Source organism: Nymphalis io, chromosome 8 (genome assembly GCF_905147045.1).
Source record: "Nymphalis io chromosome 8, ilAglIoxx1.1, whole genome shotgun sequence".
Taxonomy (NCBI): Eukaryota; Metazoa; Arthropoda; class Insecta; order Lepidoptera; family Nymphalidae; genus Nymphalis; species Nymphalis io.
Window position 1 is genome coordinate 2,526,317 of NC_065895.1, and position 25,973 is coordinate 2,552,289.

A 25,973-nucleotide genomic window follows, 5' to 3' on the forward strand; every position below is an offset into this window, starting at 1 on the left:
AAAATTAAAGACGGACGCAAAAAATCAAAACCTTTCAACCAAGATGGACGTGTATTTAAAGTGTAGAAATTGCTAATCTATTCGTTACCTATTGGTGAGATATTTTAAGCTTGACCTACTTTTTATCGTTTAAGTATGTAGGCGAACAAATTTATGGAAAAAGTGTAATACTATTTCAGTGCTGATTTGCCCACGTAATTATAATCACGACGTAGCTTCCAACAATAAACCGACTAATTCCATTTTTCTCTTTTTAGATTATAAATAAGCGCCAAAATGTACAATGGTATTGGCTTGGAAACGCCAAGAGGTTCAGGAACGAATGGATATGTTCAAAGGAACTGGGCATCAGTGCGTAAAACCAAAGATACGGTGAATTATCGTACCGAAGACGATATCGCTAAACTTGACTGTGCGTCAAATAAACAGCCTAACCAAGAAATACTTGATCACGAAAGAAAGAGGAAAATTGAAGTGAAATGTGCGGAACTGGAGGACACTTTAGAGGAACAGGGGTGAGTTCATTTAATATTTATATCAGTAATATTATAACCTATATTTGACGAGTTGCACTCATTGAAGACATTAACATATTGTGTTTGGATACAAAAATAAGTTTTAGTTCAATAATAAGCTTTTTGGATAATATGATAGTATTTATATAATAAAATAATATTACTATTAAGCTATTTAAATAATAATTACATACATCATATAGGTGTGACATATTATAATTTCTAAGTATTAAAGACAGTTATTTTATGTTTTAGGGTAAAATTTACTTTACTTAGTTAAAGAAATTGTGAATTCATATCTTATTTCAAATTATCAAGAGAATTTTGTATCAGTGTATTTTACCAATTCAGTTGTTCTAACCAAACTCGAGCTGTACACTTATATAAATACTTAAAATAGTTTTTTCTTTCGTTGTCTTGATTAAAAGAGCAGTTATGAAATAATATGAATAATCTTTTATAGTCTGTTATCAGTGTCTTTATAATAGACAACTTGAAATTCATCTGTCCATTTGATTACTCTTTGAAAGATGGAACTAGTGAGAGCAGTTTTGATTAATAAATTGATTATTGCTGTTGAACATTTTTCGTTGTTGTTGATTTTTATGCCATATGTTTATTAATACTTTAATAAAACAAAACAAGACAAATTTGCTGCTCTTATAACTCAATGTTGTAGGTTTCTATTGTAAATAATGGGTTAAAATAAAAGATGTACTTATTTGTTGTATCATTATATAATAATGTATACACATAAATATGGGGATGTGAAAGTTCTATGTTGCAAGATTTTCATTATATAAAATATATATAATTAATTTACTTAAAATATATAATTATTATGATAATATTTATTTGTTTGTTTAATTTTTGATGTAGAAAAATCTACAATTTAAAATTATAGACTTATTTTCAAAAATTGCATGGTATGCATGACTTTTTTTTAAACTAATAAATTGTGATGTAGATTAAATAAGGTTAGCCAGATTACATATTCCTTTTATTATCATTTTAAAGTTTTTTTTATCTGTAATAGTTTATTCTGACGAGCCAGTTGGCGTGGTTGGTAGATATTTGCCTTTCGTGCCGCAGGTCGTGGTTTCGATTCCCACCCAGGACAGACATTTGTATGTACATATAAACATGTATGTTTGTTCTGAGTCTTGATGTAATTATCTATATAAGTATATATTTATCAAAGAAAAGTGGTGTATGTAGTATGTCAGTTGTCTGGTTTCCATAGTATGAGCTCTGCTTAGTTTGGGATCAGATGGCCTTATGTAAATAATGACCTAGGATATTATTATTATTCTAGGATGAAAAATCAAATGGACATACAGGTAAATCAGCTTAGAGATGTTTTTCCTCTTGTAGTAGTATAATGCATACTATTCATTTCAAGTTGTAAAAGCATTGATAAATGACACTAATTATTATTTCTATTAAATTAATAAATACCCATCCAAAGGTAATTTGGATCTGCTGGGCTAAGGCCTCCTCTCCTTTTTTTTTAGGAGAAGGTTCAATCAGATGAAACTTGATTTAAGTTTATGTCAAACTAAGTAATGTATTTATTTTCTTTAAATGAAATATTTCTATCATTTTAATTCTAGAAAGTATAATATAGACTATTGTGAAGTTATGTTTTCATGGAGTTGGGACATGTAAATAGTTATAACTGTAGCTGCATAGCAGTTGCAAAATAATTGCTGATAAGCTATGGTGGTTCAGAAAATCGCATTTTAATTGATTTGACTATAAAATGTGCTGCTATAGTTTCTATATGAGCTGGGCTTATTTTCTCCTCACTGCTTGTATAAGACGTGGTAGAATAAGCTCCATACCTTCTCCTCAAAAAGGGAGTAGAGGTCTTAGCCCAGCAGTGGGACATTCACAGGTTGTTACTGTAAATACTCATATATTTTTAACTGTTTTAGTTTGGACTATCAGAAGTAAATAATTAATATTTAAGAATATATTTAAAGAGTAATGGTAAATAACAATTTTATTAGAATAATAATTGTAGATTTTGTGGTTTTTTTGGGTTGGAATGTCACCCTTTATAGTAATTCCCAAGAATTGTAAGAACTGTTTTACTTAGTTGTTAATATATACATATAAATATTGTCTAATGTTATGTTCAGAGAAATATCTGTTTGAAAATATGTGAATGTAAAATTGGTTCAATGGATAAGTTTGTACTTAATTACTTGTGTTACTTAACTGTTTGTGTGCAATTTTGTTATTTATGTATATCATACAAGTAAGTTCATAGATGATATAACAGTTTTGGAATGAAACATTCCTTCTTGTTATTTCCTTTAAAATCCTGCCGAATTTCTTTCGAAGAATAGAATTTTCTTCCCGAACCGTTTGTAGGTTTTTTTACTGTGATTTTATGAATAACTGTGTGTTTTACAATAAATAAAGATATTTATATTTTGAGAAAAAAAAGAACAAATTAAAATTCAAAATAAAATGAACAGGTTTATTCTTGTAGGGTTTATGTATCGTATTTGCTGACCATTTTGAGTTTATTTTTCTATCGCAATGTCCTAGTAATGTTAAAATATGTATAATGAATCGTTATTGTATGACCATTTCCTGTTAAAACTCTGTGTCTCCACGAGGAATATATATATATATATATATTTACTGGAACAATTCCAAAAAAGAAACAACTACGACTTATTACTTTAAAATTGCTAATCAAACTCTCCCTTGATCGATTTCATGTTATTACTATAACTGGATTCAGGTGTCATAATTTTTGTTACAAAAAAATCATTTTTCTTTCTGTATAAATTGTGATTTCCCCTACAAGATTAATCGAAACATACACCCCCACGAGGGCAACAGCCCTTGCGCACGCGTCTAATCAATAATTCCTTTCAACAATCCACCCTTTATGAACTATTCCGCGTTCCAGACTCGTTCAGTTAACTGCCGCACGCCGCGAGCGTCTTATCGCTGTTTTTTTTTATTGTTTTCAAAAAGTAATTCCGTGATTACAACAGCGTATCATGCACTGGTAGGTATAAGAGTTGTTTCACACTAGACGCACCGACACATTTAGTAGAACGATACGGTATATTGAATATCCGATTTACGACACGTTTACCGTGTCTTCTGCTAAGATTTAACTGTCGAGTCGGGTATTATTAGCATATACCTTTGTGTTGCGCCATCGGTACTAGTGTACGACGTATGTTGTGTGAACAGTACAAGAGCCGTCAGCGATAAAATTTCCGTTCAAATCCAATGTGAAACAGCTATAAATGTTATGTCGATCGCTCAAGGAGTATTTATTTCAATATTTCGATTACATACGTTTCGCGTTTGCAGAATGTCAGACGTATACCGTATCACGAGAAAATAATAATGAGCGTATCATTGGTTTGGTTACGCAGGTTGCCCAAGGAGGAGATAGCAGCACGTGTCGCTTCGTTCAGAGCGAAACTAGCTGAAGCCGGGAGCGGAGAAAAAGATGTCCCAAGAAATGAATTTGGAAGAGTAACGTAAGTACATTAATATGTATGTATGTAATTTTTTCAGAAACTTCTAAACGATCTTTACTAAAACTGCGACCGCTTTTTGCTCAGGCATACGTTATGAAAATAAAATACGAATTCACTATTCGTTTTTCAATTTTCTAATGAAATATTTTTACTTTTTAACTTATATCAATAAATACTTTAATGTTATTTATCACATAATTCTGTTAAATAATTTTAATTGAATTTAAACGTTTAATAGGATTAAGATTAACGGAATGAAATCTATATAGTTTTATTCGCTGAAGGTCTTGCAGAAAATGTGTACATATTATGCTTGATTAATTTTATTTTTACAATTTTAACATTATTGACATTATATATATTATACATTTTATATATATTTGCTATAGACTAGTTAATTGTTATCTAATTAACCATTTCTAGACAAGCAATATTTAAAGAGCATTATTATCGATCATAATCAAACATTAGAATCGTTTTTTTTTTTAAGTTTAACATACGTTCCTTTTTTAAACTATAATATATAGAAAGGCAATAAATTATTCTTTCGTGACTCGAATTAATGACTTACGTATATTTAATAAGTTAAATAGTTACGAAAGCTTTATTATTTGTAATGACCTATTTAATCTCCATACATGTTATACAGTTATTAAAAATCAAATTTAAATTTAAAACTATTTTAATTTCAATCACGTTTCGTCGTAAAATAATTAAAAAAAAATTGTATTTAAGTATAATCGTAGATGCAGTTTTTATCGTCATTGTACAAGATTAATTTAAATATGACCACCATATATGACAGCGGCTTGGAATAGATTACACTGAAAAGAAACTCGGAAGTTCCTCTAATCAGCAATAAACATACGTATGTTAATTATGTATATACAATAAAATGTATTTATCTTTTATAAACGAATAATAATCTTGTATCGCGTAGTATGCTTTTCTTCTTCTTCTTCTCTCTCTTTCTTTTATTAATATATATATTTTTTGTTTATAATTTAATTACACAATAAATTATTTATAACTAATTTCATATTAGTCGATAATGTAATTTAGCGTAAAAACGAATAATACTATACGTCTTACGTTAAACATGCATAAAACTATTATTAGCTTTCTCGGAAATTATTGCCGGAAAATCGATTGATTCGCCCAGCACAAAAGTAATTAGAATCATTTTTATCGCGGAATAACTAATAAAAATTTATCTTTTTTTGATTGTAAAATAATACTCGATCTTAGAAAAAAAATGTATGATGAATATTTTTTTATAAGGGAAATTGATAAGGGAATAAGGTATGGAGTGGACTCGTACGTTTTGATGTTTGTCATACCCTCGCGACTAAATGGCGACGATGTTTGTGTCACATTGTATTAATAATTCGTCAAGTGCTCGGCGGTGAAGGAAAACGTCGTGAGAAAACCCGCATGTGTCGAATATAAATCTGCCCTATATATATATCCACTGTCGGAACATTAATCTTTGAATAAGTTATTAATATTTTCCTCAAAAGGAGAGGAACCTTAAGGGTAAGGCCCTTAGCTTAACTAATTGACTCGACGTTTCAAATAACATTTGGCAAAGATGCCTTTGAACATGATATGAGATATTTTTTGTTAATCCTTACTAATATTATAAATGCGAAAGTGAGTTTCTTTGTCACGCTTTTAAGTCTTATCTACTCAAGCAATAATTATGTAATTTTACATAAATGTTGCCAGAGGTACAGGAAAGGACATACGTTACCTAATTAATACCAATACTTTTTTTTTATAGAATAGGAAGGTGGACGAGCATATGGGCCACCTGATGGTAAGTGGTCACCAAACGCCCTTAGACATTGGCATTGTAAGAAATGTCAACCATCGCTTATAGCCAATGCGCCACCAACCTTGGGAACTAAGATTTTATATCCCTTGTGCCTGTAATTACACTGGCTCACTCACCCTTCAAACCGGAACACAACAATATCAAGTATTGCTGTTTTGCGGTAGAATATTTGATGAGTGGGTGGTACCCAGACGAGCTTGCACAAAGCCCTACCACCAGTAATAATAAAAGTAATACACGCGAGCGGAAACTTAGAAAAGAAGAGTAACATTGAATGCTTTGACGGTTCTTCTTAGTATAACATATTTCCGGTGATTGATTTACATTTGATTTGTGATGAGGTTATATTAATAAAGTATAATAATTTTGAATTTTACACTCCCAGGCAAGTGGTCGCGTTAGTACTCTCTGATACAAGTATGGAGTAAGTCATTTTCAAAAGTGCTCTTGTAATATCGAGAGCGTTGCCGAGATATCTTTTGTTCAAAAATCTTAGGATATTGCACATCAAGTATATGTATCCTATGGCGTATATCCTAAACCGAGAAAAAAAACTGACACTCTTTAAAAACGTAAATAAAAAAAGTTTTTTTTTTAATTGTGTATAACGTATCATATGCCTGACGGCGAATCAATTTTTTAGATATATTTCATTATGAAATCTGTTTTAAATTTTCGACATTTTTCTTTTATATATTTCGTTTCCAGTTTCACGAATGGATAGTTGAAAGCTTTTGTGCTATACTCGTAGGAGACTAAAAGGTTTTGATAATTAATTCAGTTGTCGATAAAATTGGGAAGTTGAATGAAGTTGCAAGTTTTGCAAAAGTAACTATTACGTTAAACTGCTAATTTCAGCGAAAACGCATTTAGCTTAGTAAGTAACATATGGAGTTAATATAAACAAGACTTACATACCATATATATTTATATAATAGACCTCATCGTCCAAAGCGCTAGCAACGTTGACGGTTCCGTATAAAGACGTAATCGTGTATTTAATAATTGTTATTAAATAACAGCGCGCGATGCAATTATAAAAAAAGTCATATATTAAATACACAATTTTATTTAATTATTAATTAAAATAAACTTACTAAAGTAAATTTCAAAAAGGCACGGACGGACGCAAGTCTGTTGAGTAAAAAAAAATTATGCCATATAAGGTCAAGATACATCGCACAGGCTACGCAATACAAAGGGTCCTGTATCGATCGCGTCCACCCTAACCCCAGCTTACGACCAGGATTCCAACATTGTGTTTGTGACAACGCAACGATATGCTAAGTATTAATTTAAATAATGTAGTCCATGCATAACAATGAAGTGATTTCTTTATACATAAAATGACAATAATTTATTTATAATATTTAACAAAAATATAATATGTTTTTTGTTTAGCAAATTAGCATTTATGATATTAAACATTTTATTTAAAATCATCTCATCATTTCAAATCATATTAACCGTCACCACTAATGTAAGGGCTCACTTGTCCTTCAAAAAGAAACATCAATCAATCAATCAATCAACAGCCAATCGTTGTCCACTGCTGAACATAGGCCTCTCCCAAGGTGCGCCAAAGCTCCCTGTCCTCCGCCTTCCGCATCCAGTTGGTGCCCGCCACCTTCTTAAGGTCGTCGGTCCACCTGGCTGGAGGGCGCCCTACGCTGCGCTTGCCGATTCGCGGTCTCCACTCTAGGACTCGTCTGCTCCAACGGCCATCGGTCCTACGACATACGTGACCAGCCCACTGCCACTTCAGCCTGCTAATTTTGCAAGCTATGTCGGTGACTCCGGTTCTTTTCCGGATAATCTCATTTCTGATCTTATCCTTCAAAGATACTCCGAGCATAGCTCGCTCCATAGCACGCTGAGCGACTTTGAATTTGTGGACTAGTCCCGCAGTTAGTGTCCACGTTTCGGCACCGTATGTCATGGCAGGTAAGACGCATTGGTTGAAGACTTTCGTCTTCAAACATTGCGGTATAGACGACTTGAGGACTTGACGAAGGTTGCCAAATGCTGCCCATCCCAAGCGAATTCTTCGATCGGCTTCCTTCTCGAAGTTGTTCCTACCGACTTGTATTATCTGTCCTAGGTAGGTATATTCACTAACAACTTCGAGAGGTTTCCCCTCGACGTATATCGGTCCCGGCACGACATGCCTATTGAACATGACCTTGGTCTTGTCCAAGTTCATACCGAGACCGACACGCCGGGAAGACTCGCCTAGGCTACGCAGCATTTCGGTGAGTTGTTCCAGCGACTCTGCTATGATGACGATATCGTCGGCAAATCGAAGGTGTGAGATGTACTCGCCGTTTACATTGACTCCATACATAGTCCAATCCAGCGTTTTAAAAACGTCTTCCAACGCGTTGGTGAACAGTTTCGGGGATATTACATCCCCCCGTCTAAAAGAAACATACCAATACTAATATTACTGTTTGGCAATCCAATGTGGTAATAAGATGGTGGTCCTTACCTAGACGAGCTTACACAAAGGCCTACCACAAAGTGCCAGTTCGAGGGCAATAAACAAACATCTAAATAACAAACATTGTAAATATATTCGTGTCTGCCAGCACAAAAACTAGATAGGTACACCTACTGGATATATCGAGGTGTAGTTTTTTTTTTTTTAATTTGTTGGTACGGTCACGTACGAATACTATTCTAAGCTATATTTCATGACAATGTGGCACAAAATCACCTAAATATACAGAAAAGAAAAACAAATTGACATTTATCTGCTAACGATACTTTTTATAATATTAACCTAGAAGGGATCTGCGCATTAGTAGAAACTTACGATATAAATACATCTTGTCATGTGCCAATGCAACTTTAAGAAAGATATTGTGATTTTAATGAGAATAATAGTTTTTTAAATTCTTTTTGACCAATTAAACATCAGATGGCCCAGTGGTAAGAACGCTTGAATCTTAACCGATGAACGTGGGTTCAAACCCGGGCAAGCACCTCTGAATTTTCATGTGCTTAATTTGTGATTATAATTCATCTCGTACTTTACGGTGAAGGAAAACATCGTGAGGAAACCTGCATGTGTCTAATTTCATCGAAATTCTGCCACATGTGTATTCCAACAACACGCATTGGAGTAGCGTGGTGGAATAAGCTCCAAAAACCTTCTCCTCAAAAAGGGAGAAGAGGCCTTAGCCCAGCAGTGGGACATTTACAGGCTGTTACTCTTACTGTTACAATTAAAAATATATAACACTAGATTTCGTTAAGCTTTTAGTTTCGTTTTTTTTTTTTAATTTAACCAATTGTCTTTAATTCTTGTACAAAATTGCAATTTGAAAGACTGGAAGTGGGCGAAAAAGTTGGCTTGTAAAATTTTGTTTAGTTCAACGCTTAGTCATGATTCTATAAAAATCTCATTTCATTTCTCATAATAAATCTATATTACAAAACTGAACTGTTATCGGGAATTAAATTTAATGCAATCGATTTTACAACTAAGGTTATTTCTTTACTAGTATATAATAACATATATTTTATATATCTATAGTAATTGTATAGGCAAATATTTTATTGTTATTAATTGGTAAACTATAAATGGTTTGATTGGTTCATTTGCAACTAATTAGCTAACTCACAACTTTGCATGGCATGACACGGTGTGCGAACACGATATTGCGGGGACCTGGGCAGCTGTGGGCTTATAGCGCATATATTTTAATACTAATTGACATACACGTTTATTTTAATAATAATAATATTTGGGTGCGATTTTGTGTGACAATGGGGAATTTGGCGCCCTTAAAAAGTAAGTTTATTATAAAAAACAGCTGTTTTATGGAGAAAAATGTTTTGAACGAAATAGTTTCTAAAACACATGTACAGAAAAAAAGAAAGATAGAACAATGATACGATTTCGGCGAAATATTGACACCTCTACAAAATTTCGCATAATATTTTAGATTCATACATAAAAGCAATGTTCTTTAGAGTTTTTTTAAGACCATTTGGGCCAGCAGCAAACATTCATTTAAAAAAAAAATGAATTTTAGTAATATATATCTTAATCTATATTGACATTATACGAGACATGTACCATAATTCGGAATCAATAGTAAGGACCGCCGTTGGCGACACACACCCTTCCCGATCACAGTTGGTGTCCACCAAGGCTCGGCCCTGAGTCCATTTCTGTTCAGTCTAGTGCTTGACATTGTCACAGCGAAAGCCCATGAGCCCTCTCCCTGGCTCATGATGTATGCTGATGACATTGCACTGGTAGATAACGACAAGCAAAATTGGAAAAAAATTGGAGCAAAAGGTGAACCAGTGGAAGGGTTGGCTAGAGAGGCTGGTCTGATGCTAAATTTTGCGAAAGACCGAGTATATGGCCTGTGGCAGTACGGACCCCGAACCCATATAGATAGGCGGAGAATCCGTTATCAAGACGGAAAAGTTTAAATACCTCGGGTCTGTACTGCACGAGTCTGGTACAATCGACCAGGACGTCAGAGCTCGAATAAACGCAGTCTGGGCCAAATGGCGGGAAGTCACCGGGGTAATCTGTGATCGCAGTATACCGGTGAAATTAAAGGGCCTTGTGTACAAGTGCATCATCCGACCAGTCTTATTGTACGGCGGTGAGACGAGGCCAGCTCTCGCGAGACACGTTCAGCAACTTCACGTCGCGGAAATGTAGATGATGCGGTGGATGTGTGGCGTTACACGACTAGATCGCATTCGTAACGAGCACATTTTAGCGGGAGTTGAACAATTCTGACTTCTTCTTTCGAATGTGAAATCAATAATGACAGAAAGGGAGAAATCAGTGTTTAACTAAATGTATACATGTATATACTGACCATGTGCAGCTATGGTTCATAAATTTGATGTTAGTTAAGGGGTTCGATTGAATCATAGAAAACCTTTTTATTTGAAACGGAATAGTGGAAGACATTTCTTAATTAAATTGAATTTCAATACCGAAACGTATATCATAACCGAACTAATTAAACGTAAAATATATACACATGTGGACATACCGTAAATCTTGGTAATTGGCGTAGCGCCCTAATATTTGATAATTATTTGTCACTTTGCTCTAATGTAATTGATATCTCACATTAATAATAAATTGTGTATTTTAATCGTGATTCCTATATATATATATTTTATAGAATAGGAAGGCGGACGAGCATATGGACCACCTGATGGAAAGTGGTCACCAACGCCCTTAGACATTGGCATTGTAAGAAATGTCAACCACATATCCAATGCGCCACCAACCTTGGGAACTAAGATTTTATGTCCCTTGTGCCTGTAATTACACTGGCTCACTCACCCTTCAAACCGGAACACAACAATACCAAGTACTGCTGTTTTGCGGTAGAATATCTGATGAGTGGGTGGTACCTACCCAGACGAGCTTGCACAAAGCCCTACCACCAGTAATACTATACTTTATGATTAAAATTAAAAAAAAAACTTGACTGCCTCGTTGGTCTAGTGGCTTGATATTAGGCCGCAGACCCGGAGGTCCTGGGTTCAATTCCCAGGTCGGGCTAATAAAAAGTTATTGGGTTTTTCCCTCAGAAAATTCTCAGTAGCAGCCCGGAGTCTGGAAGTTTGAAGTGTGTACACTCCCGTGCCTCGGTAAGCACGTAAAGCCTCTGATCCTGCGCCTGAACTCTTTCCGGTCGTGTCGGATTGCAGTCCCATCGGATTGCGAGAGCTAGGGAAGAGAGTGCACCTGTGTTTGCGCACATACTTGTGCACTGTAATATTTCCTGCGCAGTTAGCTAATCTCTCTTGAGATTGGCCGCCGTGGCTGACGGTCTGGAGGACATTATTACTTTATGATTTTAACTGCCTCGTTTTTCTAGGTTCCGTAATCCCAGGTCGGGATAAATAAGTTATTGCCCGGAGTTTAGAAGTGGCAGTGTTTATAAACTTTTGTCTTGGAAAGCGCGTAAAGCCGTTGGCCCTGCGCGTAAACTCATTCCGGTCTTGTCGGATTATGAGAATGACGGTATAGAGAGCACTTGCAGTTTCTACATCGAGATGGCCTTGTAGTTAACGAAATGGCTTAGTGCTTAGGACATGTGAATATTAACCCAAGATTGCGAGTTCAAACTCTGGTAAGCATCACTGAATTTTTATGTGCTTAAATTGTAATTATAATTAATCTCGAGCTTGACGGTGAAGGAAAAATCGTGAGGAAACCTGCATGTGTCTAATTTTACTGAAATTCTACCACATGTGTATTCCACCAACCCGCATTGGAGCAGCGCGGTGCAATAAGCTTCAAACAAAAAAAAAAGGGAGAGGAGGCCGTAGCCCAGCAGTGGGACGTACACAGGCTGTTACGGATAGGAGGGCCAACCGTCGGGGCGTAATGGTAGCATGCGCAAGTGACGCCTTTTTAGTGGGTATTCCGGCGCCTTCAGTGCCGGCGAGTTCCACATACCTTATGTGGGGGAAACGCGTAAATGCGTTTTTCCAGCGAGCAAAAAAGGGTGCCTATTTTTTATTGTAACTTTCGTGACTTCATAAGCATATGCATACCGACTACGTTCGTACATTTAAAAAAAAACAGCCGAAAAGCCGTTTTGGTAATAACGTTATATTACAACTCCTAATTTTTATTGATTAAAACATTTTTAATTTATATTTAAATTAAAAAATATCTCAAATAACGATGGAAGCCCTATGCTCCCCAGTGAAGTATTTCCAGAGAACCCTTGGCCTAAAAGGTCAAGTTTTTCTTCACTGTAAAGAAAATAGAAACTTCTTACTCCAGCTCACGAATTGCTCGTTGACATTTTCGTATACAATATACCTACATTTTAACATTCGCTGTATTTCACGTTACATATAAAATTTCTAATAATTATTTATCTATTTTTAAAGTTGCATAAATATTTACCCTTATTGCTAATAAATCACTCTGTTAAAGTTTTAAAACTTTTCACAATGAAGAATTCTTAATTTATAGTTTTAATCCATTGACAAAATGTCAATACAAAAGATTCACTTACAGCTATAAACAGTCCATTGGGCAAAAGCCTCATAAGCTCTCTTCAGCGTCTGTTTCTAAAAGTTCATATTACTAAGCTTAATCGTTTTAATTGTACTGTCACCATTCAAATACATAGCCAGAATTAATTTGAATAAAAAATAATGTTATTCTCTATTAATTAAGTAAGTAAGTACATTGAATTACTTCATAAAAATGATTTCGAAAGTTCCATATTTTTTTGAACTTGGGTAAAAAAAAACTTAATACTTATAAATTGGCTACGGAACAGTGAAATCGATTATATCTGAACATAATTAAAATAAAATAGAGTAATGTGTAATTAGTTTTAATTTCATTAGATCAAAGACATTAAAATTCCCGAGGGCAGTTATCGAAGACATCACGCTATAATAAATTAGGTATAATACGAAATATTTTAATCCAATTTGACGAGGAAAATTTATAATTGAATTAACGTTTAGTCTGCCAAATGAAAGAGGCTCACGTCACGGTTGTCACGTTTGATATATTCTATCGAAATGTTATTAGTTAAATGCGAGAGTAGTTCCTGTATGTCGCTTAACAGAATTGGACCGATATTAATGAATGAGGTCTTTGCATACTTTATGTACTACTTTTTCTTTTATGTAATGTTTTATAAAATGTGTGCAATAAAGACTTAATAAATAAAAATAATTAAGATACCACTGATCCTTTCAAAATGTTTGTTATTTGTCCAGTCATTATGACGGATAAAATACCATCTTTGAAAAGATTAACCTGAAAGTGTCGACCAAGATTTCCTATGAGGTCTTTCTCCATTATTTTGAAAAATTTATTTGCGCTGTAAGAAATATTAAGCATTCCTGACATCGCAAATGCGCCGCCAACATTGGAAACTAAAATGTTTTAAGCATTGTGCCTGTTCTGGTTCATTCACACTTTAAACTGGAACACAACAATATTAAGTGTTGTTTTTTGGCGGTAGAATATGTCATGAGTGGGTGGTTACCTAACAGACGAGCTCGCACATAGTGGCGTTGATATACCAATACAAACCGGGATCCAGCGAGACATAAAAAAAATGTTTAATTTCGGACACGCGATTTAAACATTATATACATTTCGAGGACAGCGAGGTGTATGATCGTAAGGTCCTCTAGGCTCAGTTTTTCTACCACTACCACAGGCTCTATATTATGAATGTGTCTATATTTATGGTATAGACTATAACTCTAAAATTAATAATAAATGCAAATTCAGTTTTGATGTACGTTTTCATAATAGGCGAATACACCCAGACTTAGGACAATTAGACATGTTCATGCACACAAATGTCTGTCCTGGGTGGGAATCGAACCCACAATCTTCGGCGTGAAAGGCAAATATCTACCAACTACGCCAACTGCCCCCAAATAATATACTATATAAACTTGATTCAGCGAATTGTATCTCCGTCCAATTTTACGCATGAAGTTGCGGACACGGGTTGTTTATCAATAGTTTTAATGCTTTACTTTAATAATAAGGTAGTTGTTTATGGTATTTTAATCAACAAAACATAACTTATAAATAACGTAACGTAAATAAAGTTTCATAAAAAAACTATATGTGCTAGAATATTCTATCCTGATTACGTCTAAAGATAGATAAACACTTACACGAAAACAGCACATTAGCATTTGGCAACTGCTCGTATCAATCTTAATTCCAAAATAAATTCTCAAATTGCGGCCAGATATACTTGTGGAATTGTAATAATACTCATGTTATCGCGGGAATATCGCGTTATTATAAACAGGTTACGTCGAATGGATATATATTTAAATCTTCCTTCGAAGTATTCCTTGAATAAATCAATGTATTGTATCGTTATTGTTAGGTAGTCTGTCACTAGCTAACAATGATAATATTTATCTGTTTGTTACCATTATTAAGAGACGAGATGGCCTGAAGATTGCAAATGCAAACTCGGGCAAGTTCCAATGAAAATGAAACCAGTATTCATGTGCATGTCAAAACATCGTGACGAAACATGCATGTTTATGACGAGATTCTCAAATAAATAAATATATATAATGAAAAATTTGTAAAATAATGTCAAGTAGACAAAGCTGTTCTAGGAAACATTTCTTCTGTGAAAAGTTAATTTACAAATGTTTGATAAATGTTTTACAGTGAGTTTCAATGCTGCGTTTCGAATTGAAATAATCCCTTATGGATATTGTAATTGGCCTTTGTGACTCTACGAGGCGTCGCTCGGAGATGCGTTGTTTGCGCAGGGTGCGCGCGTCGCGTACTTCCTGTTATTTCCTCAGTAGCGCCGCCGGGCCGCCGCCGGCCGGACTACCATGTAACCTCACGCCCCACGCCTTTGCAAGTCTTCCAGCGGTTTCACCGCTTTAGTATAGTCTTAGTTTTAAGAAACCAAGTCTTCCACTAGATTAAGTTAGTATTTAAGATGCAACGTGGCCGAGCGTCGCGACGCGAACACAACAATCGCTTAGTATTCGAAAGATTATGGCGAGGCACATTCCAAGCGGTACTGGCTGATCCACAGCGCAGACCGCGCGCCTCCTCCCATGATCCGAACCCGGATTTGTCAGTGGAACCCGTGCAAGGAACTTCCACTATACAAGACCCGTTAGAACCAGCGCTCCGAACTATACTCGAAGGACTTAGGAGCTGCTGCTGTCGATGTAGTTGTACCCAAAATCGCAACAATGTTAACAACAATTTGCAGGTCTGTCTCTCCAATCCCGAGGAGAGGAAGTCCATGCGATCCGTCATAAGGTGTGCATATACTTTGTCGTTAAATCTTCGATGCGTTAGCTGCGTTTTATCTACAGGAATAATTTCGATTTTTCAATATAAAACTACGCATACAATAATGCATTAATTGGTTTTTAAACGATTTCACACTTGTTTTACGGTAAACAATAATCGTTGATTACTGTACTTTTTTGTACATACATACATTTTTAATAATTCATTACCTATAAACCAGTTATGTATGACGAATTAATTTACAATTTCCCTATTTTTAGCGCACTTAGCTATTCATCAGGTAAATATATAATGTCAAATATTTTTGAGGCTTCATAACTAGACTCTATATTATACAATCATATACCAAAGTTGACAGCTCGAAATGAATGCTATAAAAAATAAATAAAATAATTCCAAAAAAGTTAAATATGGCAGCCATCTTGAATTTTCGATGTTTTACAGTGTGCGCGAAACTCACGCAGTAGCGGAAGCTCAACAAGAAAAGAATGCGCGACTCAGGGACGCGTTCGGTATATCACCGCGTTTCGTTGAGGGGACCAGCTTGGACCCGGAGCGAAGGGCGAGGGATGAGGCGCAGAAGTACCCCCTCGTAAGGACACCGAGCCATGAGAGGGAGGATCGGGACACGCACGTAGCTAAGAAGAAGAAGAAAAGAAGGTGACATTTTAAACAATATTATAGTGAAAATAATTCATATAAAAAAAACAATAATAGTTAAAAAAATATAAAGAAATAAGGGAACAAAACGCTACTGTAACGGTTTTGTTACATCATGATACACGTTAATAAATTTAGTTAGTCCTCAAACTCACAACCAGCTTAAAAAATGACTTGTTACGTACGCAGAGATGGCCCTGTGGTAAGAACGCGTGAATCTTAACCGATGATCGTGGGTTCAAACCCGGGCAAGCACCACTGAATTTTCATGTGCTTAATTTGTGATTATAATTCATCTCGTGCTTGACGGTGAAGGAAAACATCGTGAGGAAACCTGCATGTGTCTAATTTCACTGAAATTCTGCCACATGTGAATTCTACCAACCCGCATTGGAGCAGCGTGGTGGAATAAGCTCCAAACCTTCTCCTCAAAAAGAGGAGAGGAGGCCTTTAGCCCAGCAGTGGGACATTCACACACAGGCTGTTACGGACGTACGCAGCGTTTGAACAATGCTGGTTCTTATTATTGTGATTTTTTTTATTGTATACAATTTAAAAAATAACAAATAGATTGCTAGCATAACATTACAATTGTTATAACAAGTTCTTTTAAAGTCGTATATGTCTAATCTATAAAAATCTTTTGCAGCGCGACACCAGAAGCTAAGAAATCCAAGAAGAAAAAATCCAAGAAAAATAAGAAAGAGAAGTAAGTATTATTTTAATAAATTAAAAATATTTCTTTGACAGTCTCATCAAGGTTTTTATTTTTATTTCAATTAGCCAGGTGACACTTCAATTAACTAGAAGGTAAGTATCTACATCGACTTGTTTTGGCTTCATTTTATTTATATTTTAATTTTAATTATTTATTTTTATGATTTTAATAATTTCAGTCAAAGAAAAATGTTGTGGAGATACATACATAGGTATGCTATTCATTAATTGCGTGTGAGGTTTAAAATATATTATAGCATCGTCACTAATTTTAATTAGTTTGTTAAATAGAAGAGTCATTCTGGGTCAAACATGCACATCGGATATTTTCTCTTTTTCAAATTGCCCAGTATTAAAGAGCTTTTGATAGGCCCTTTTGGATTTTGGAATACATAACACTCGCCCAACAGTTATTCTACGGTCAACCAGCAATATGTTCATATTGTTTTGTTTGTGTTTGAATAGTGAGTGACCTAGTGTAAACACAGGCACAAGGGATATAACATCTGAGATCGCGTGGTTGACAGCATATGGAACTGTAAATGACTATCTCTCAGTGACGTAGACAGTTTTAGGACGAAGGTGGCGCATTTGTTCTTATATCTTTCTAGAATGATTCAAAATATATTACTTTTTTTGGTTTATCTTAAAAATTCTTATAGTTAAATCGAAATATTTCAGCTTCAATAAATTTTCTCAAAGATGATAAAATCGGAGCAGCTTTTGCTCATCATAAATTAGCAGCATTATTTATGTTATTGGTTTGGAAATATTCGAATATTTCAGTAAAGAAAATTTGTGTCAAATAGTAATAAAAATTGAAATTTTTATATTTAGTTACGTAATATTATAATTTTGTAACAAATCTTTATTTCGATCTATGTCATTAATGACAGACATTCTACTCTATTCACATTTACAGCTGTTTATTATTTGACAATACGTATATTTCTTCAAACATTTATCAGTCATACTTTCGAAAGTTCCTTAAACAAGTCCTAATTCAAAATCGAAAATCTTCTCAGACAAGAGTCCAGCAAGAAGAAGAAAAAGCGGTCAAAGTCACCAAATACAGAGAGTTCCAGCAGTTCAGAGGCAGCTGACAGTGATTCCAGCTCAGAGGATGAACGTCAAAAGAAAAAGAAGGTAAATATTATGCTGTACTTCGAAATGCAATCAATTTCGCCTTTTTGAGAGTAGGAATGGAGTATATTCAAAGATTGTGTTTTATTCAAACGATTCATCTAGTTTAAGCGCTTTGATTGGCCTATTTTTAATATGAAATAGTTTTTTTTTCGTTTGATGGTGTACGTGAAACTAAGCCAACATAAGCATTCATTGGTTAAATATAAACAGGTCTGCATTACGTCTGATTTATAACATTTTTAGGAAGTTTTTTATTTTTTATTTTAATTTATTATTTCATTTCATATTATTAAATTCAAGACATAATCTTTGAATTCTATATTAGGTGATATTTATACTCTTGTAACTTTTAAGGGTAGCGATGGGAGTTTCAGGGTGTATGAGTGTTTAAAAGTTTTTAGTTTTCTTTCATTGGGGTATATCTTTATCACAACTACACTGACCTTTCACGTGACTTTACCAGATGCCTCATTTATATCTAATGTCAATAGCAAATATAGCACAATGCTTACTTTTTTCAATTTAAGAAACAGAACATTGGTCTGATGAAACTTAAAATCTGCACATTCCCCCTACAGAAAGTTAAATTTAAAAATTATTATTTTTTTACTTACAATTTTCTCGTCACACCATCTTTGTTTATGCATTCGTCGTGAGCTGTGATTATTTTGTAGAAAACACTTTTTTATTTTGCGTCACCATTGCGTTATCATCTTATACTCCCCAAGCTTCTAACTTTTATTGCTATATTTACCCATACACTTTAATTATTTTAATGGGTAGCGTAAAAATGGGTTAAGAACATATATCTCGTTGTGGTTAATGTCCTTTTACTTCATTTTTTTTTTACCTTATTTTTTTCTGTAAATACAAGAAATAGACAGTAAAAATTATCTGTTTAACTGTGCATCATTTCATAGGATAGCCATCTTTATCTGAAGAAATAACGTATACTGTAAGTATATCACAAAACAATAACACTCAGTAAGAACACTGTTAGGTGAAAACTAAAATAATACGTGTTTAATTTGTTATTGCATTTTGAAGTAAATTTGTAACTAACTATATATATTTAAGATTACAACATGGGCGATTGTCAGGGTCTTAATTGTGCACAGTTTAAAAATGCATGGTTTTTGTAGTACTTTAAAAACAGATGGTGGTTACGCTAATTGAAATGCGTTATGCCCTTATGTGTATTAGAAAAACGTGCTTTATGTTCTCGTGATATCGTCATTTAAATAAATAAAAAAAAAAAAATATATAAAATGTTTACGGCTTTTATATTTACCTTCGATGTAAATTGCTTGCAATATGCACTAAACCTGGTCCTTCGTGCCGGACAAGCACGTTTTTGTACCGCACATGGTTTATTCTCCACATTGATTGTTTTTTATAACAATGTAACTAATCCATAACATTCTCCCTCTTCTCATTGACTCAAAACTAATTAAGGATGCTCCACATGTTTAAATGGTATACACTACCACCACCGTTTGTTAAATAAGGTACGTCTCAGAGTTATATTACATTGATTTTGTGTAATACATGTATTTATGTATTTAAGTATCTTTAAAAAATGTGTTTACACTGTTATGATTTTAAAAACTTAGAAAATATTGTGTAAAAAGGAGTATATGCATTAGTGGCAAATCCTTTGTTATTTTATTTTTATACAATATTTTTAGACTTCTCTGATATCGACGAGAGTGTTATGGATATTTTTTTAAATAATAAGTACAAAGAGAACTAACAATTCGTCCATTTAAGTTTTTTTTTAATCAATACTTGCTTTCGTGAGTAGCTTTTTATATAAAGAAAAAATTTAAGTTAATGCCTCAATTAATTTTTATATGATTCCATATAGAAATGCATGTGTTATTAATTTATATTTTGTTTTTATAGAATTTCTTCAATCACGAGACAATGTCTTCGTAAACTGAAGGATTTCTTTTTATTTTAGTAAAACATTTTAGTTGCCATAACCACTAGTCTTCTTGTATTGGCACTGGTGTTAATTGCCAATTCATTAAACTCAGATTTTCACGTATTGTTATTGATTTTTAAACAGAAAAAGTCGAGTAGCAGACGTCGTGCCAGCGGTGCACCGTCGAGCCGTGAAAGGTAAAAAATTGTATTAACCAAACAGTTTCATATTTACCTAATTATGAACCTTCAAATATTTTATACAAATATCACTTAATATTTCAGCTCGCCAGTTAAGCAAGTTAAAGAGAAACAATTGGAACGTCAAACCGAATATCAAGAGAATAATACTCGTAAAAAGAATCGTGACCGTGAAGAGCGCCATCAGAGATACGAGGAACCACCCAGAAATACCAGACAAGCTGATTCTAGTAGACGCAGAGATGATAGAAGTCGGTCAGTGGAACGAAGATCTTCACCAGAATATAGAAGACGAGACGAACGTAGATCACCGGTATATAAACAGAAATCATATGTCGAAAAAGTCGATAGGAGAAGAGAATCATCAAGAGATGAGTCTGATAGAGCAAGGACTTCTAAACAATCTAAACGTGAACGCCAACGGTCGCCTTCTGAGTCAGATGATGAACCGCCGAGAAAATCTGAAAAAAGAGATAGAAGATTATCAAGACAGTCAAGTGAATCGCCGCCTCCTGAGAAAAGACGACGAAAGAGCCCAACTCCAGACAAGAAAAGAGACGAAAATCAATATAATAGAAGAGATAAATCAAAAGAGGAACTTCGGCAGCATAAAGAAAATAAAAGATCAAGAAGGAGCGAATCTCCAGAGTATAAAAGCAGACGTAATGATGATTATCGAAAACACGACGAAGAATTGAATAAAAGAAACAAAACAGATAACGACAGATACTACAAGGAAAATCGAAATGAGACATCAAAACGTAGAAGGAATAAGAGCTCATCAAGAGAGAGGCCGGAAACTTTTAAAGAACATCAAGAACGATCTTCAGTAAGTAAATACAAAAAGGGAGACTCCCGTAAAGAGCCGGAAATGTATTACAAAAACACCAGACACAACCGATCTCCTTCCTCCGATACAGAAGCCGAAACGCCTCAAAAGCAAAAAGATACAAAAGTACCTAATAACAAAACACGCCATAATAAAGAAAGAAATGAATCTCCAACGAAAGAGAAACGCAGACGGAGTCCTTCGATAGAATACGCTAGAAATGAAACACCAGATCGAAGACCCGTTGACCGTAAAGGTGATAAAAATAAATCCAGTTCCAAAACGATTGAAAATAAAAGAGAGGAGAGTAAAATAAGAAAGAAATCACCAACGCCCGTACAGAGAAGCCGTAGAGCAACGCACAGTCGATCTAAGTCTACTTCGATGGAACGGAGAAATTCAAAAAAAGAAAAACAAAAAAGTAGTACCCCGATCATAAAATCAAAAGTAGTATCTGAACGACGTATTTCACCCCGACCGGAACAAAAAGATAAGGATCGAAGTACCCGCAAGGGATCACATAAAGGGCATTCTAGATCGCGTTCGAAACACCGAAGTCGTAGCACATCCAGTCTTAGTTACTCGCCGGCACGTCGCAGCCCCGAACGCTATCGTGACATTATAGAAAAATTACCCGAAAAAGATAAAAGGAAATATATAAAGTCACCGTCAGATCTTCAACCGAAGAAGAAGAAAATTAAAGAGGCAACTGAAACGTACAAACCAAAAGCTGTATGTATGAGAAGTTCATCGAGCGAAATTGAAGATTCTGAAGATGATTTCTTAAGATTAGATGACCGAGCTCGTCAAGAGGAATTGGATTATAAAGAGCTAAACAGATTAAAAGAGAAACTAACTCAAATGGCAAAGGCTTCAATAGAGCGAAAACGAAATGAAGAAGCCAACGGCCCTTCGACATCTCACTCTACCTGCGAAGAAAAAATGAATGAAGACAAATCTAAAAATGATAGTCCAATCTTAGTAGAGAAGGAGGTTACACCCAAGGTCAGTAATAAGAGTCCAGAGAAAGGTCAGACTCCTAAGAAGGATAGTCCAGTAAATGTAGAAAGTTCTCCGGAAGCTAAAAAGCGAGGTAGGAGTAAGTCTCGCCGAAGTTGGTCACGTTCGACTCGACGATCGCGATCACGATCACGGTCAAGGGGAAAGTCATCGCGCTCACGATCACGGTCTAGATCACGTTCGCGAACATCTCGGTCATCTCGTTCAAGATCTCGATCCTATTCGTCGTCGAGGTGAGAAACATGAATATGCTATTACATTAATCTTTAAATTTATACAGTAGTACAGTAACAGCCTGTTAATGTCCCACTGCTGGGCTAAGGCCACCGTCAAGCACGAGATGAATTATAAATACAAATTAAGCACATGAAAATTCAATGGTGCTTGCCCGGGTTTGAACATCCGATCATCGGTTAAGATTCACGCGTTCTAACCACTAGGCCATCTCGGCTATAAAAAAATGTATACAAATGTACATAAAATAAATTAATTTGAGCGCTTATTCAGCCGGTTAGAGTAGGAATGGATACGATTTCTCAAAAATACTGTGCCATTTTTACATACTTTTTGTAATTAACATGTCTAGCTATGTCCTTATTCATTATATGTCAAACCTCATCAAGATCATTTAATTGATTTGATCATAGTAAGATAAAAAATACACGAATTTACATTCACAAGGGGAGGTCCAATTTGTAAAAAAAAATTAAAAAATATGTTCATATTATTATTTGTTTATATATATTATATTATACCCTAATTTATAAATAAGTTATGCAAATTGCGACAATAAATCTTATAAACAAATTCATGTTCATTAACACAGCTTCCATCTGGCATCTTCATTCCCATTATGGTTTGAGCTGATTTGCGTTTGTCGCCTGTCGCCCCTACTTGGACCTTAGTAGTGGATGGATTCCATGGATTTTTAGACCTGATATGAATAGTCTGATATACATAACATTCGAAACTTCCAGGCGTTCCCGTTCAAGTCGCTCAAGCTCTTACAGCAGCAGAAGCTCATCGAGATCATCTCGGAGTTCATCTCGGTCAACGCGTTCGTCTAGGTACGTTGACTGATCGACTTAAATATATTATTTGTAAGCGTTTTATATAAAAACAGTTTTTAGCAATGAGTGTGAGACTAAAGATTAAATAAAGTTAATAATATTTGTAAATTCTGTTTACATATAAAACGACTTACAGTAATAGAAGTTCTAGATTATAAAATAGTTTTTATTTATATATATAATATATTAACGTAACATTTCGATTTTTCCGAACTCGTTTAAAACGCGATGCATGCGATACGTACACGTATACGTGACAGAACAATGACGGGCGTGTACGCCGATTACCGTAGATCGAGCGGGACGCGCTCACGATCGCCCTCGATACCTCGACGCGCTGGATCGCCGAGCTTCTTGGATAGGAGACGCATAACGAGGTACTAGACGAGTGCTTTTGACGTTTGAACAATATGGCGGCGATGACGTTCGATTTAAAAAAAATGACGGCTTGAATTTTGACACATGACGATTTGCAACTAACAATACTTTCGAAAATTTCATATCACTTTTTTAATATTCGGGTCTAACTGGGTCTTTTATACGGTAAACTTTTTACCAATACGATGCAATTTTTTATTACTAATAATATTTTTTTTTTCTTGTTATTTAATCCGTTCGAATTATTTATGAAACGTTTTTATTTATTTCGCACTAGGGAGAAACAACGCGTAAGCAAATAATATTATAAACAAACATCAAAAGCACTGTATTCGTTAGGGCGTGTACATAGCAATCTAAATGACATTCATCGAGCCATACTTGCGATAAATGTCATTGTCAAGTTTGATAGTTGTTTTAACATGTTTTGTGTGTCGCTTGTCTGGTAATTTATTAGTGGGCTTAATTTTTTTTTCACCATATAAGGATATATTTCTATTTTATTCTTAATTGTTAGAGAAAGAAAATATATCCTCTTATGGGATTTTTTTTTATTTGCTGCCATGTTACATATTTTGTTTTTTTTTTTTTATAGAAAAAAGTCACGAAATTCTAGCACGAGTTCAGAAGACACGAGTAGTAATTCGGAATAGTGAAGTGCTAGATGATATTAGTATAAGTAATATTATGTATGTTTTAAACCCATAACATATATTCACAAATATCCACACGTAGTTTCTTATTGAATTCTCAATCATTTCATTTTATAAGTAACTAATTTATACCGAGGTCATCATGTCTCTCCGTACTTTCCAATAGTAAATTTGTTAAAAAAATATCATGCGCTTTTAATTTTTCGAGTGAGCAATATTAACATTTTTTTTTTTAATTAATAACAATTTTTTGACTGGGTACTAACCAGGTGTGACACTTTACTTAGTTTAAATTTTTCTAATTAAATACATATGAAATTTTCTAAAAATAAACTCAAAATAATAATTTGTAATAAAGATATTTTTATACATATCGTTTAATCTATTAAATTCATTAATATAGACATAAATTGGGTCTATAAGATCAAATCCTGAATACAGATAAAAGTAAATATAAAGTATAGTTATGAGGTTTTTTTCTTCCGTAGCGCGCCCATAATAGATCTCACATATACTTCAAAGAAATACAAGTATCGAAGAAGATGATTGAATGTATATTATATATTTTGTCAATATATCACGAAGCGACGCCAGATGTAGAAGTGCTATGTTTAAGGACATTATTTCAAGTGTGATTTATGTTTCAATTTTGTGTTATTACATTAAAGTTTATTGTAAATTTATTATTTGTTTTATTTTTTATTTTTTTTGCATGGTAGAACATTACCACCATTGATTTCACTTGAGATTAGAGCAATTAGCGCATGTGCCCATGATCTACATTCGAAGGTAAGCTTTTATTGTGTTCTTAGTTGTATTTAGTATCATTTTACATAATATTTAACATTATTTTAAAATATGTTGCGATGTTTGTTTTTTTTTTTTAAAAAAATCCATGTGGCATTGTATGTATCTTTTATCTTTAAATCGATTGATTAATTTAATTATAACTGAATAATAATCAATGTCAAGTTATATAATTTGCATGTTGATTTAACTAAGTGCATATTTAAACTCGCATCTTATTGTGCTTAACACACTAACATTACGTTTACTAACAAAACAACAGCGCCCGCAAACGCCCAATTCCATATCGTCGGCCGACACCTTCCACCCCCTCGAGCCGCAGTTACAACAGCAGCAAGTCCTCTCAGAGAAGCTGGTCACGATCCCCTCGCCCTGATCGCGAATAATGTCAACATCAAAATAAATCAATAAGGCAGCACGTTTTCTATAAATTGATTTTATCGTAGACGATATAAAACTTTATTTTATACAAACTTACAAATTGTCGTTACTTAACGTTAGTTTGAATAAAATATTAATGGCAGTTGTACGTGATAGCGATTAAGATAAAAATCAATCAACTGTTTGAATGTTCGTAATTCGCCAGTTCTATTTTGAGAATCTCGATTTAAATACTTATCAATTTTCTATATTATTTGTAGACTGCCTGTATTGATGATACAATTTCAAATAAGTTGTGTCTTTATTATGAACTTTTATTGTGAAAAATAATTCTATTACTAGTCAGTAGAATCTTTTTTCCCCCTTTTCTGGCAGTAGAATCTAATTTCAATGAATTCTTGATTGATTGATTTGTAATGAAAGCGTTCAAATTAATTTTGACGTTTTACAATTATTAATGTCTATGAGTGTTATCATGAAAAAAATGGTCATCTATACCAGCAAATTATTGATTTCGTAGTA

The 25,973-nt window shown here is 34.2% G+C and overlaps 1 protein-coding gene across 13 annotated transcripts; it reads left to right on the plus strand.

Annotated features, from left to right (window-relative positions):
* Positions 1–25,735, plus strand: LOC126770166 (serine/arginine repetitive matrix protein 2). Of its 13 annotated transcripts, XM_050489388.1 has the most exons (14): positions 1–94; positions 258–515; positions 3,926–4,033; positions 16,108–16,323; positions 16,973–17,032; positions 17,107–17,133; positions 17,220–17,252; positions 18,066–18,186; positions 20,258–20,310; positions 20,398–22,395; positions 23,140–23,229; positions 23,493–23,609; positions 24,206–24,299; positions 24,752–24,946. In XM_050489388.1, the coding sequence occupies exons 2-13, from the start codon at positions 277–279 to the stop codon at positions 24,261–24,263; spliced, it is 3,120 nt and encodes a 1,039-aa protein (XP_050345345.1). In that variant the 5' UTR covers positions 1–94; positions 258–276; the 3' UTR covers positions 24,264–24,299; positions 24,752–24,946. The 13 variants fall into 13 exon arrangements, with proteins under 13 accessions (XP_050345345.1, XP_050345338.1, XP_050345340.1 ...); XM_050489381.1 differs by lacking the exons at positions 24,206–24,299; positions 24,752–24,946 and adding an exon at positions 25,333–25,728; XM_050489383.1 differs by lacking the exons at positions 24,206–24,299; positions 24,752–24,946 and adding an exon at positions 25,333–25,728 and having other exon boundaries at positions 23,526–23,609.
* Positions 25,736–25,973: the final 238 nt, after the last annotated feature.